The following is a 14,128-nucleotide window of genomic DNA, read 5'->3' as shown; positions in this document are numbered from 1 at the left end:
CTGCTGCCACCCCCAGGTGGGGAACTGCTGGGCCACCTGTCCAGCACAGGACAGTGCACAGGAACTGAAATGTCAGATGAGCACAGCTCCTGTGCCCCAGCGAGGGCTCAGGAGGCAGCTGAACTGTGTCACACAAATACCCCCTGTGCAGGAGCTCAGCCTGTGCACAACAGCAGGGATAATTCTGTTAGGGACAATCACTCTGTGGGTTTAGAGACCATCCCACTGTGGCAGAATGGGGTATTTTATGCCTGTTGGGCTGAGCTCACACTGTGCCCTCTCCCAGTATGTTTTTTGTGTGATGCTTATGCATTTTGGCTGCTTGTGAATTCAGTGCAAAGCCTGTTTTATCTCCTGCTACATAAAAAGTCACCCAGCACTGCAAGGGAATCAAGCTAGGAAAAAAAGCAGGTTTTATCACCTAAGCCCTCAATATAAATTTCAAGAGTGGTTAAAAGATTATAAGGTACAGATTGCCATAAAGCATTTCTTTGGAGAAGAGAATCAGGGTGCGATCTGAACAGCAGAACAATGTTTCCCACTCAGCTTTCAGTTCTTTCAGGACTGAATGGCTCCATCCCTTTCCAACCTGACTGAAGAAGTGCTCAGGTTTTCCTAGTGAATCTGCCATCTTCTATCCATATTTATAGTCAGGAGGCAACTGAAATCAGGGCTACTGCCATTTGTGACTGTGTTTCTTGTTCAACTTTTGAACTTCCATACAGATTATTTGCAGAAAGGGGTGATGTCTCCTCCAGAGTTCATTAACCTGGGTGTTGGGGTACATTTGTTTAATTTTGAACACACAATTTTGAGTAGCCAGGACTGCTCTGATAATTTTGCCAATAACATTCAAGGCATAAGAGATCACAGCAAAGATTTTACAAAATACCTATTGAAAACCTCACACTGCTTTGGAGGCAGATTTTAAAGCAGTAAACTGCCTGTAGGTGGGCACCAATGGGGGCCAGTTTCCCCCAAAGCACCAGTGTCACACAGAAGCTGAACTTGCACCAAAGAGCTGTTGAAGGAAAGGAAATAACCAGAGGTGACATTTGACAAGTTAAGATTTTTATTCAGTGCACTGGACTCATACATCACTGCTTCATCAACTAAAACATTTCACACATTCCTATAAAACCAATGCCAAGTCCAGTCTCTTAAAGATGCTTGGTGTAAAACATAAAGCAGTCTATCAAATATTTCCTGTTGTAAGTATAGCTCAGAGCCCAGTAACAGGCTGTGTCCAGCATGTTCAGTGCTGGGTTCCAGCAATGGATGGAGGATGAAGCAGTTACTCAGGGTTGATGCAGGGCTTCATTACAAATGTCTAAACCCAGCTCATTTACATCTCACCCAATGTTTATCAGAGTGCTGCTGCTGGTTTGATTATGCTGCTGCTTTGAGTATGGGTGGAGCTGCAACTACAAAAACCCTAATGCAGAACTACTCAGCACTGGAAAGAAAATGTGATCTGGGCTGGGGCAGCCTGTCTGGCTCCGTGCTGAGGACAGTGACTCCAGCAGCACGGCAGGGCACGTCTCACCCTGTCCCTGCAGCAGCAGTCAGGGCAGCACAGCAATCCACAGAGAAATGCAAGCTGCTCAGGCCTGACTGGCAGGGCAAAGCAACAGGTTTCAGGGTGGAGGGGTCTTACACTGCAAACCTCTGGGCAGGGATGCCTGCAAACACAACTTGGGCAGTCAGGTGGATGCTGGTGACTGTGGACAGCTCCAGCATCCCCACTTTGCTCTGTCTCCCATGTGGGCAGGCACATGATGCTCAAAGCCTCCCACCCCAGACAATGTAGGGAAGGCTCCATGGTACACCCTCCCACTATCAGCCATCACCCTGGTCAGCACAGGGTGCCCTGGCAGGGGGACAGGGCTGGTGCCAGCCCTACAGCTTCCCAGCAAATCCATCTCTGCTCATCCCCCTCCCTGCCCGTGTCCCACCTGCCCCGTGCTCTGGCCCAAACGCTCATCCTGCCTGATCCCTGCCCTCACTCACTCATTCACTCTGTGTGGAAGGAAGGAGACAGCACATTGCCAAATCAGCTATCTCAAAGGGAATCTAAGGACTTTTATTGAGGCCGTGTCGGGGAGCCTGGAGTGTCCCAGGCAGTCCCTGTGCCGAGCACGTGTCCTAAGGCATGGTGACCGTCCGCCGGGCGCTCCTGGCCGCTGTAAAGCGCCTCTTATTCCTCAGACCAGAGAACCTCTCATCCAGAGTCAGGCTGGTCTGCAGGGGAAAGCGAGAGCGAGTCAGTCCCCTGTCCTGTGGCAAAGCACAGCCAAACTCGTAGCAGGGGTATTGATTAGAGCCCATCAGTCAGGCTGGTGATTCACAGCTGGTTAGTCAATTAAACCACTCAGCACACAGACACAGGGAGCTCGACAGACTGTGTGTGGCTGGAAAACCTCCAAGCAGCTCCCTGCCCCAGGACACAGGGCATCCTCGGCAAGAACAGGAGCAAGCAGATGGCATTTGAGCACAAGGCACCAGGTAAAACCAAACCGTCCACACAAGAAACGCCGGCAATGAAGAAGGTGGAGCAGGATTTCTCAGCTGCCCCAGGGCTCTTGGACCATACTTCAGTGTAAAATGTGACACCAAGAAGGGCACCAAAGCAAAGAGCGAGCAAAGCCCAGAAGTGCCACGTGTCTCTGAGGAATGGGAAGCACTGACAGTGAAACAGTCCCCTCTGGCCAGGACTACTCATCAGCAGGACCTCCCTGCTCCAAGCAAGCACACGGACAGGCCAAGACAGGCCATCAGAGTGGGGAAAACTGGGCCGAGTCTGTAGTTGCTGAACAGTCTTCTCAAGTGCCTTCAGTTTTGTGAACAACCTGGCCAACACAGCTACGGGACTTTCCTCCCAGGTTGTGTTAGATAAACCCAGCTGGCAGCCCCAGAAACCTGAGTGTGACGTTAAGAGCTCAGTGGCAGGGCTGCTGCAGGGAGCCAGGTGCCTCCTGTGCCGTCGACAATCCTCTACCTGGTTGGCCATGGCGCGGAAGTTGAACCTCAGCAGCACCCCCCTGGGCTGGGGCTTGGCCACCTGTGCTGGGGCTCTCTGGCTTCGCAGGAATGGGCGCTTGGATCCAGGCCTGGGGAAAGCACAGAGCTGCTGTCACTCAGGATGCTCAGGCAGCACTTCCCATCCTCTCAAACCAGCACGGAGAGAAGGACACAGCCACACACTCCACCTGTCCCATGGCATGTCTCCCTGGCAGAGCAGACATGCAGGCAGAGTCCAGCATGGGGACTGTCACATCCAGGCTATTGAGGGGTGCTCTCTGCACCCAGGACATGCACAGTGCCCTCACCTACCCTCCTCTCTGCCCCCAGCTGGGTGCCAGCTCCTGCAGCTGCCCCTTTCCAGCCTCTGAGCTCCTCTTACACAGCAAGCACAGGGTGTCCCTTTGGGGCACACAGCTTCTCCCAACACCCCACAACCAGCACAACCAGCCTGCCACCTCTTCCCACAATGGTGCTTCCATTTCTCCTCACTCTGCATAACAAATGAGGGCAGTGTAATTACAGATTACCATGTAATTACAGGTAAATAGAGGAGATTCTATCTCCTTCTGATATGGTGGGAAAGGAACCAGACATCATTTGCTAACCATTTTGGGTCTGCACACTCATTACAGAAGTGAAGCTGCAATAATGCTAAAGGGATTTGCAATGGCTTTTGTAGGGCTCCCACCCTAACAAATCACCTCATTTACTTACAGGCTGAGCTGGCCCGCCTGGGGATTAAGCACAGAAACCGTCAGAATTGCTCCCGGGCTGGGTTTCACTTGCCACCTGCCGAGACAGGGAGATTTATCCAGCTTCAAGCCTGAAAGAGCACTGTCTATTTGCATTGTGCCTTTGTTCACCAATTACCTTCTCATCCTTGGCGGTTTCCCTTCTCCTTGAGAATCCATCTGCTGTAAAATATATTTAAAAACAATTACTTCAAAGAATTAGCTCTCAGAAACAGTGACTCCTTTTCCAGGATTTTGTTTGGTGTATCTGAAGAGCTCCTTCCTTGTGAGTTGTGAAGAAATGTGCTAATCTGGGGTTTCCCACTAGCACAGTAATGTGTATGAGGTGCCTTTACCTTGCCCTGCTTGTGCTGCTCTATAAATTGCAAGGTTTATTTTTATCACCCTCCCAGGATTTATTTCCCAGCTGCCAGAATACCAAGCTGCATTAAAAACTGCCTGCAAATGCTTTCCTACCAATACATGCAGCATTCAGGTCTGCATAACAAATGAGGGCATCTCTCCCCCAGTTACTTTAGGAAGCAAAGCTGCAACTGGGCTGGTAACACGTGAAGGTTTGTCACTAGCAGCAGGCTGCAGAGCAAATGTCTCAAGCACTGACCCATCTCTGGAAGGGAGCTTTGTAGAACCATTGCTGCATCCGCTTCTGCTGGAATGCTGCTCCTCTGTTCAGCAGGAAAGGCCTGCTAAAGGAGAGAGACAAAGAGGTCAGCATCATACCAGGTATCTCTAACACTTAATGCCAAAATACCTAACCCAAGCTGGTCTAAAAAAGCAGTGTAAGAAGCAAATGAGGCTGTCTGTTACAGAGTTCAGCCCAACAGGTTTTTCTGCCAGCAAAGGATTTCAGAGGAACTTGATTTCCTGCTCAAATGAGGCAACAGTTTGTGTGTTCTGAGCTGTGCTCATTAAAAGCAAAAAACATGGGAGGAAAATCATAGAAAAAAATCAGGTCAGAAAGGACCTCTCAATGTTATTCAGTCCCTGTTCTGCTCAGAGCAGATGAAGGATTGCAAGGAGCTTCCTTTGAGCTCAGAGAACATAATGATCTTGATGAGACAGTGCCCAGCACCTGGCACACTGCCTTCCTCCCAGCTCCTGGGGCACAGCCTGCTCCTGCAGCCCCTCACTGGGACACACTCCCTGTCTGCCCATCCCTTATGGCTGGAATCTGTATTTCCTGCCTGTATGAAAATAAATGCTATTTCACCCTTCAAAAGTTTCCTAAAGCAACTAAGTTTATTAAAAATACAAACGTCACATTTTCTGTGCTTCCTGAAATAAAATCACAGATTAATATAGGCATCATTAACTATGAGCACGAGGCTGTTTCCTTTCCAAGTGCCTTCCTAACATACCCAGGGGTATTTTTCTAGTGCTGCACATGCACATGGCTGTAGCCACACCTAGCTGGCACATACAGAGAGAGAAACCCCATAAACTGCACAGGTAAAAACCACTGAAAGCCAAAATAACCCAGAGTTACCAAAGATTTTACCTCCTCCCTGGGGCACGGATGCTGGCAGCATCTGCTCTGAATCTCTTGGGGCTTGCAGATGGCTGTGGCTGTTCCTCCTGCTGCCCACCACTGCTTTTGGCAAAAGCATTGCTCTTCTTGGTGCCCTGAAAGAGCAGGGAAACTTCAGCAGTTGTCACCTGCAGCACAATCTTGGTACAAGAGCAGGGGGTGAGGGCAGGGACAGCACACGAGGGGCTGCTCTCTGCTGATAACAATCAGTCAGGGGGCGCCTTGCTTCCTGAACATGGAACTGCAGGTGCCAGGGAGAATGTTGCATTCTAATTCTAATTCATTTCATTCTGATGCTACAGAAACCAAAGAAGAAATACAAGACCAGTCCATGCAGAGTGAATCTCACAGAAGCTGTGCATTACAGCCCTGCTCAGGTTTCCTTTTCCTTGTCTGGACAGGTGCATTGCCTGGACCATGCCCTGCTGCATGGAACACACCAGAAGAGCCTCAGCAGAGTCTGTCCTGCAGTTCCAACACACACTGCCCCAGGCTCCAGCCTGGTGACTTCTGTGGGACAGCTACCATCATGTTAGTACCAACTAACTGAGGTCTATTTCCATATTCTTCCCCCTTGGTTTATTCCTGCAAAGTGGAAGCTGCTGTAGGATTCTGCCTCCTAGCAACTGCTTATTACTCTGTAAATACCAGCCACACTCAATATCTGAGTCATCCTGGTCTTTCTTTTCAGGAATAACCTCACTCCTTGCACATGCATGCTCAGTTTAGGGCTTTCTTATTTACACCCCTACAACACATTCACCAAATGTGCCATCCTGCTCAGCACTTGCATTTTTTTAAAAACTCACTGAACATCTATGACCTCCTAACTGAGTGGATTTTCATCAGTGCAGGAAAACCCAGCTGCCTCTCACACTCTGTCACAGCACTGGCAATCAGTGTCTCTGGTGGAAAGTATATCTCTGAACCAGAGTCACCTGACAAGTCACCAGTTCTGTCCTTTGACTTCATAGGACCTTGGAAAATGCTCTGGGTGGAGAACAAATAACAAAGAATCTTAACACACCTCCTCTAAATGATAATATTAAGATGAGGTGCCATGGAATTGATTTTTATGGAAATATTTTTAAACCTTTTCATACTAATTTTAAAAAATCTTTTTTAGCAAAACCCATGGGAACTGATCAGTAAAATTATGCTAAGTCAGAAGCTTTATAAAACTAACTGTAAAATTGCTATTCCATATTCATGTATGTCTGTACTCACCTATGCATACAAATGCTGTGCACAGGCATTAAAAGATGGTGTTTTTTATGCAGATTGCTCTTTGGGGTGATCCAGAATCATAAAATTGAGCAGATTTCCACATGACATTAGGGAAAAGCCAGACCTTCCTCATTGCCCTACCTCCTGGGCCGAGTCCTGGCGGTTCAGAGGGCTCACTCCTTGGAATGCAGCAGCCGCTCTTCTCTTGCCACCAGGCAGAGCATTCCTGAACTGCCTCCGATTGAGCTGCTGCTGTCCAAAGCCTCTTCTGAAACGCTGAGGTCCTAAAAACAAAGCCCTCTTACTTTAGCATCATTCAAAATTCAGTTTATGGCTACAGTTTTATAAATAGATTACAAGGTTAACTTAATGTGATACTACAGAAGTAGTGGTGCAAAAGTCACGCTGAATCATAGTAAATAATGAATTTTTCCAATGTCTCTCTAGCACTCTTATTGTATATAGGACTGCCATACACATTATTTGATGTGAAAGAATACAGAACAGAAAAGCCTTTCACAATTCTGATTCCTCATAAAGACAGGAACACCCACATCAGGAGACCTGTCAATCTCTTGTTAGAGCTCACGCTGCTATGAATTAACTATGAAACAGAAAAAGCCTTTAGATGCAGATATACACATGACTTGAGCATCCCAAAGCCAACCCCACAGCAGCTCTGAGGGCCTACATCATAGCACAGTTTTTATTTATATATATATATATATATATATTTGTTTTCTTTTAGCTTGACACACCATAGTTTCTCCTATTGTAATAGAAGCGTCCTGCTGTTCTGCCATGATACACACACACCCGCTGTACGTCCTGCATTTAACCTTCTCCCCTAAGCCTGCTGATGATTTTGAAGAGTGCTGAAGTGTTGAGCGACAGGAAAGCCCTGTCACACTGAGGCACAGTGCTTCCAAACCTAATTACTGCACATAATAAAATTCTGTAGTCGTAATGAGACAGCAAGTCTCTGAGTCACTGTGCGAGCTGCCACAGGCACAACAACAACAATCACAAAGCCTCAGCTGGAATGCCAGGATGGAATTTCTTTCTGTTACCTCACAAACCAGCAGATCCCTGAAGCAACACCTAAGCAGAGCCACTTGGGCACAGTCAGCAGCACCATTCAGCTTGGCCTGGTGATGGTGAATCACCAGGCTGCCCTCAACATCAGTTTATCAAGGGTTTGTCTGCACAGGGTCACCACCACGCTGTGCTCCCTGAACCAAGGCAGGGAGCTCAAGCATGTCCAGAAGGGTGCCCCAAGCCTACCAAACACCTCCATTATCTATAACCAGATGTTCTACTGCTCAGTGCACACAAGGGTAAACAGCAGATGTGTGCTTTCCTTCACTGCTGCTTCACACTTTGCCATCCCCAGCTGCAAGGTCACTGAAGCCCCTCTGTTTTCAGCCCATTTTCCCCAACAGCTGCTGTACCAGTGAGGTGTGCCCACACCTTGGGGTGAATAAATCAGGCACAAAGCTGTGCATGGCAGAGGGCAGTGGGAGTGCACTCAAACCCTGGATCTCACTGACACAAAGCACAGAGCAGTGAGGTGCATATATTGATCTTACATCAACTGCTATGTGACAGCAATTTATACTGCCTTGGAGCAACTGCAAATGAAGTGTCCTGAGGCAGCAGTGGCATGGCTGTGAGGGGCCACCACTGCCACAAGGAATGAAGGCTGCAGCCTCAGGGCGTCACACCAGCCTGAGCTGCTTACACTGGAACATGCTTCAAGATGATTTGAGCTGCTCTGGCTCTAAAACAGACGGGCACCAGGACAGGCCCGTGGGAAGCAGATCCCAAACACCATGGTGGGGTGCTTAGTGCCCCATGGCCAGAGGTGCTGCTTGGGAACATGCACAAAAACACAACACAGTTCACAAGCTCTGGGGCCAGCTGCTATTTCCTTTGCAGACAATGCCCTCTCATTGCAGGGGTGCAGGTGTGTAAATGTTCCTCTCATGACAAACATTCAGTTTCTTTTTGACCACATGCAGATTTGATGTCGTCAATGTCCCTTTGATTTTTTCTCCTGCTTCTATTCTCCCAGTCTGTTTTTGCCCTGCCTTGTTTCTCCTTAGCCCCTACCCTGGGCCTGTCCCTATCTCTTGCCTGTTGGCTGGGCTGCTCTGCTCCTGGACACCCAGCCTTGCTGCACAGCTCTCCTACACCCTGGAGAGGACAAGAGGCTGAGCTCAGCTGCCTTTCCTGGATACTCTCAGGGCAATGGCAGGGACTGCTGCAGAAGGCAGCCCTGACTAGAAAATCATGTCCCTGTCAGTCTGTTCCTATTAGAGAGCCTGTGCTCAGCAGGGCACTCAGGCACAGCTCACCCAACACAAATGACACATGACAGAGCCATCAGCCTCCAAGGGGGACCCCATCACACCAGCTGGGGACCAAGGCCCCGCTCTGTCATCTGTGTCCTGAAGTGTGTGACACATGGGAGGCTTCATGTCTGCAAAAGGTCTGGCAGATATTTAATAATGTAAGAACATTTCAATAAAACCCCACGGCATCAGCAGCTGGGGAGGAACCCCCCCACACACATCCCATGTTTGGGTGTGTGCTCAGAGCCTGGCCCTGAGCACACCTGGGATGGCCAAAAGGCACCTCTGCTCAGCCAGTCCAGTCTGGGCACAAGTTCCCATGTCTGACAGACTCTTTTTTCCAAGGAGATTTGAAATTCAAATTTCTTGTCATTAAAAATCATCTTTCCCCCACTAGGGAGGTTTAAGCCATATTCCAAGAGGGATTAACAGCACTTTGCTTGCTGGTTTAATCAGCATAATACCCTTCCCCCTCCTCTGTCATTACAGTGCTGGGCTCCTCAGATCATCATTTTGATAATGGTTATCACATCTCAGCCCAGAAGGGACTGCATTTCAGCAGGGACCAAAGTGAACTGAGCCCCTGATGAATTATGGGCTAAATTCCCAGTCATGCTGAGCTTCCCCAAATTGCTACTGACAATCAGCACCACACAGCATGGCAGGTCTCTGCACTTGGCAGGGCTGAATTCAGACTCCCTGAAAACCTATGAAATACTAAAACTAGCAGAAATAATTATATAAATTAACAGAAAAGCTCTTCCATCTAAAAAATAGGGAAAAAATATTTTATTGGATTTGCCTCTGGGTGCAGTAATTGCTTGAGTGCAAGAGAATATCAAAGCCTGTGGGTTCTAATAGAAAAATCAATTTGCTAAGGGCATTTATCACCTTTATGATTTGAACTAGAACAATCCTCAGTAAGGCACTGTGTGGTGGTCACCAAGAACACAAAGGTGGGAGGCAGAGCAGAGACAAGCAGGATTGCCCCCAGTGATCCCACTGTCCTGATGTATGATTGGCGCTCCAATATAAGACTGAAAAGATATTTCTGAAAAATATCACTAAAATCTTCAGGGAGTGACTTAGCAGTAATTAAAAAAAAAAAAATTCATAGAGATGTCATTTCATGCAGCAGACAACTTTGGTTTGTAGGTAAAAGCCAGTGGAACAAAACAAAGGTGCGATCACTCAGTATTATAAAAAAACCTCACCCTAAAAATAGCATGCTTGGCAAAAGTGACAGTTTAGCCTCAATAACTGAGCTATCAAATACAGTTACTGAGGGGGTAATTTTGATAATTTAAGTCTGCTCTGGGAAAATGAGGATTAGGAAGAGGCATAATTAAAATATGCAAAGCCAAGGGGAATACAGAATAGATGTTAAGTCACTTTAAATTAGTAATTCATGAGAGTGGAAGGGAGAGAAATGGATGAATTATGCTCTGAAAGGGCCCTGATATTCCATTGTTATGGGGAGAAAAGCTAATCAGGGCCTGAGCACATCTCATCCGCACACAGAAATTGGATAGGAGAAGGATTTAAGAGCTGGATTTTGCTAAAAATGCCTTTCCCAGCCTGGCCAGGCTGTGCTGCCTCAAGTGCCCATGTACCTTGCAAATTCCTCTGCTTCCAGGCTCGGTACCGGGGCCGCCCATAGCCGGGGGCCGAGCTCCTGTTCTTGACCTGCTGCCTTCTGCTGTCGCCCACGGCGCTGGCATCCGGCTGCTCCTTCCTGTGCCGCTTTATGATGTCATCTGGAATGAAATGAGGAGAAATCCATGGAAACTGCACTTTCCACCAACAGCCGTTCCCTCTCTGGGTGCTCAGAATTGTCCGTGGTAAACACAGAGCTTGCTGTTCTGTGAGCTCTGCTGGGCAGACAATGAAAGATTAAGCTCAGTTTAGAAAGTATAGGATCAATTTACTGGGCTCCTGCAGGCTGGAGATTAGAGAGCAGCAAATGATTTACAAATGTGCCACCATCCAGCACGTCCCCAGCACGGGCAGGACAGAGATTTCAGACCCCATCCATTGAGGGATCTGGTCCTGCAAGCTTCCCACAAGCAGAAGGGAAGATGTTCTGCAGGTGCACAGGAGCTCAGTGCTGGGCAGAGAACTTTTCTGAGAAGGTCTGACTTGAATTGCTGTAGGAAAGGTGGCCAAAGGGGGGAGGATGTGACAGCTGTTGAGCTACTTGGATCATGCACAAAGCAGTGCCAGGTGCAGAGCTCTATCAAGAAACACCTCAGGCCCCTCCATTCTCAATCAGCTGGTCTGCAATCAACGGGATCTTCTTAACTCAAGCTCTTCTGATGAAGAGGAATGGCAAAGGCAAAGGGATGTCTCTTCAATAATTCATGTCTTCCAGCATTTTCTTCTTTTAACCTCAAATCTTCCAGAAAATACTTTGCAAATAATAGAAGGCACATCTGTGAAGCTGCAGGCAGAATGTTTTAACTTGAACAAATTAGCAAGAAATGAAGCATCCAAAACAGGCCCTTTCCCAGCAGTGGCTACTCCAGCTCCTTAATGTATCTCTGGAGTCAAAGGACAGAAGTACCATCAGCTTTCAGCAGGTGCTTACCATGAATTCTCAGACCTCCAGCTTTGCTCCCTTGTCATGTCTTATCACGAAACTCCTGTGTCCAAATGAATATAAAGCCCAAGGAAAAGAAACTAGAGCAGATGTAAGAATAGGCTGCTTTTGTGATTTTTCTTTCAAGTCTGCCAGGAAAAGAATAGGCTGAGAGATGCTGGGCCACGTTCTTGTGATGAATTTGCTAATGGTCTCAGCGAAATGTGCCTTTGGGGCACATGTGATTTGGAGCACAGGATGCTTTGAAGCGTTTTGAAAGCATCCCTGCATGCTCTGCAGGGAGGTGACCACACTCATCCGAGGGTGGTCTGTCCACAGCATGAGGAAATGAGAGGGGCTGAATGCTCAGGTGCTTGATCTGTCACCTTTCAATGTCTTTTCTGTTTGGGTATGAGTTGTTACTCTGCCTTTTGTGCCCAAAAACATGATGGGGTTAACAGAGCGATGTAATGGACTACTACATAAGGCTGCAAGGGGATCCTGAGAGGTCATTTCTGGTACATCTATGCTCTCAAGTCAGAATGAGATCTATCAGGGCAGCTATAAAGCAATTCCAGCAGTTTTTTGTGACTGCTAACTCATGTAAGGCACAAATGTATCTGAAAAACCATCTGATGGAAAAAGTTCTTCACCAGGGGCCTCCTGTCTTCTAGCATGAGTAAGGTGTATTCTGGATGGAATATGGAGTTGGACCACAGGAGGTCTGACTCAGAGAAGCACTAAGGGAGAGGAAAAGCAAAGGGAGCATCACACATCAGCAAAGAAAAAGAGAGTGCAACACTATGTGAGAAAAATAAATCCAAAATGAGTGATCCACTGTTGCTATAGCTCCTCATAGAAACATTAAAACAAGGGTGCATAAGCCAAGGGATCAGTTTGAGTTTGCAGTGGAAAATGTTCATCGTTCCTAACAAATGACTCTTCGCTGGGAAGAAATGACACAAGGTTTCAGTTAGGAAGCTGACCCAGTAACAAAAGGCGCTGGTGGATTTCCTTTCACAGCAGAGACACCAACACGATAATCCACCAAGATCTCTCATCCATGCGTCAGAATCCAGGCCTGGGGAGTTCATGGCAGGGCGGCTGTCGGTTGTTTATGCTCACTGCACATTCCCGGTGCCAGAGGAATGGCGAGCATCGCAGCAAGCTGCTATAAATAGCACTGCGAGGCCATGGCCCCCTTCTCTGTCAGCGGGGCTGCTCTGCCCGAGCCCCCGGGCCGCTGTCCCGTGAGCCCCGGGCTGCTGCCAGCCCAGCCCAGCCCAGCCCAGCTCCGAGCCCGGGCCCGCACACGGCCCCTCCGCCCGAGCGGCACCGGGACAGGGACACTCGCACGGCGGGGCCACCTGCGGTCCGAGCCCGGCCCGAGTCACTGCGCACAGCCCCCCGGCTCCCCGCCCGCACGGAGGGCCCGGCAGCGCCCCGCACCTACCCAGGGACATGTCGATCTCCTCGGCGCCCGGCTGCGGCCCCGCCGCGGGGCCCGGTGCGGGCTGCGGCCCCGCCGCCTCCATGGGCCCGGAGCGCTGTGCGCTCACTGCGCCTGCCCGGAATGTGCCGGCCCCGGCCCGCCCCGGCCGCTCCTGCCCTCGCCCCGGCTGTCCCTACCCTCGTCCCGGCCCCGCCCGGCTGTCCCGGCTGCCGTGTCCGGCTGTCCCTGTCCCCGCCCGGCTGTCCCGGCCCCCGTGCCCCACTGCCCTGTCCCCGCAGCGAGCGGCACCGCCTGCAGCCAGCGCTGCTCCCCGCCCGCGCTCAGCCCTGCCCCGGCCGCCTGCCCTCCGCACCCTCCCCGGCCATCCCTTCCATCAGCACCTTCCCTCCATCTCTCTCTGCCTCAAGCACCGTGCCCCAGCCTCTAAACTGACACTTTTCCGCTTTTCCCCACGAATCCTCCTCCTCCGGGGTTCATGCCAGCGGCAGATGTATTTTAACAACCCGGCAGTCAGTTCTGAGCCGTGTGAACGATGGAATGACCTTGCTTCCTTCTGAAGACCAGAAAAACAAGCAACTCTACGAACAGAGATACTCGTGGCTCATATTCGTGCATGAAGTCTGTTCTCATTTGTGAGCGCCCGGAGGAGGATGCACCCATTTGGGACTGGTCTCGGGCAGCATCCCCATCACACACAGAACTCAGATTCTTCAGGGATCTTTCAGTCTCTGTAACATTGGTTATGGCACCAAAGCTATTCTACAGTTTGAATACAAAATGCGAGCTAAACAATCTTCCTCTACTTTAAAAGACAGGTGAAGAAATAAAAAAGAGATAGGAGAACAATATCTTCCAAAGGGCTGCCATGCATCAAGTGAAGAGCATGCTTTTCCCTGAAGTTTCCATAAGATAAATGCTGTGAAATAAACTTTCTCACCACGTACATAATAGGGGACACATAAATAGTGAACAGCATCTGCATGTTCTATGTTTTCAATACAGTGGTTTTTTTCCATCTTGCACCTCAAATGGGAGAGGAGTTTCTACAAACAATCAATCAGGGCGAGAATTGCCTCTTGGTATGTGTACAGCTCTTGGAAAGATCAAGTGCTTCTGAAAGTGTTGGTTGAGGGAGTTGTTCTTTCATGAAAGAAAACAATGGAACAGTGCTGAGGGAGCAGCAAATAACCTTTGCTGTATTTTGCAGTGACG

At 49.1% G+C, this 14,128-nt stretch overlaps 1 protein-coding gene across 6 annotated transcripts; it reads right to left on the bottom strand.

Moving 5' to 3' along the window:
• Positions 1–1,049: 1,049 nt before the first annotated feature.
• Positions 1,050–13,064, bottom strand: LOC135447953 (UAP56-interacting factor-like). Of its 6 annotated transcripts, none has more exons than XM_064713234.1 (9): positions 12,917–13,063; positions 10,499–10,642; positions 6,673–6,815; positions 5,275–5,399; positions 4,378–4,462; positions 3,895–3,938; positions 3,739–3,813; positions 2,999–3,110; positions 1,050–2,241 (listed from the first exon to the last, which is right to left on the bottom strand). In XM_064713234.1, exons 1-9 carry the CDS (start codon positions 12,996–12,998, stop codon positions 2,146–2,148), a joined length of 906 nt encoding a protein of 301 aa, XP_064569304.1. In that variant the 5' UTR covers positions 12,999–13,063; the 3' UTR covers positions 1,050–2,145. The 6 variants fall into 6 exon arrangements, with proteins under 6 accessions (XP_064569304.1, XP_064569305.1, XP_064569300.1 ...); XM_064713235.1 differs by having other exon boundaries at positions 3,895–3,935; XM_064713230.1 differs by having other exon boundaries at positions 1,050–3,110; positions 12,917–13,064.
• Positions 13,065–14,128: the final 1,064 nt, after the last annotated feature.

Source organism: Zonotrichia leucophrys, chromosome 4A, assembly GCF_028769735.1.
Source record: "Zonotrichia leucophrys gambelii isolate GWCS_2022_RI chromosome 4A, RI_Zleu_2.0, whole genome shotgun sequence".
Lineage (NCBI taxonomy): Eukaryota > Metazoa > Chordata > Aves > Passeriformes > Passerellidae > Zonotrichia > Zonotrichia leucophrys.
Note: the sequence above shows the minus strand (reverse complement) of the source record. Positions and strands in the feature narration are given on the sequence as shown.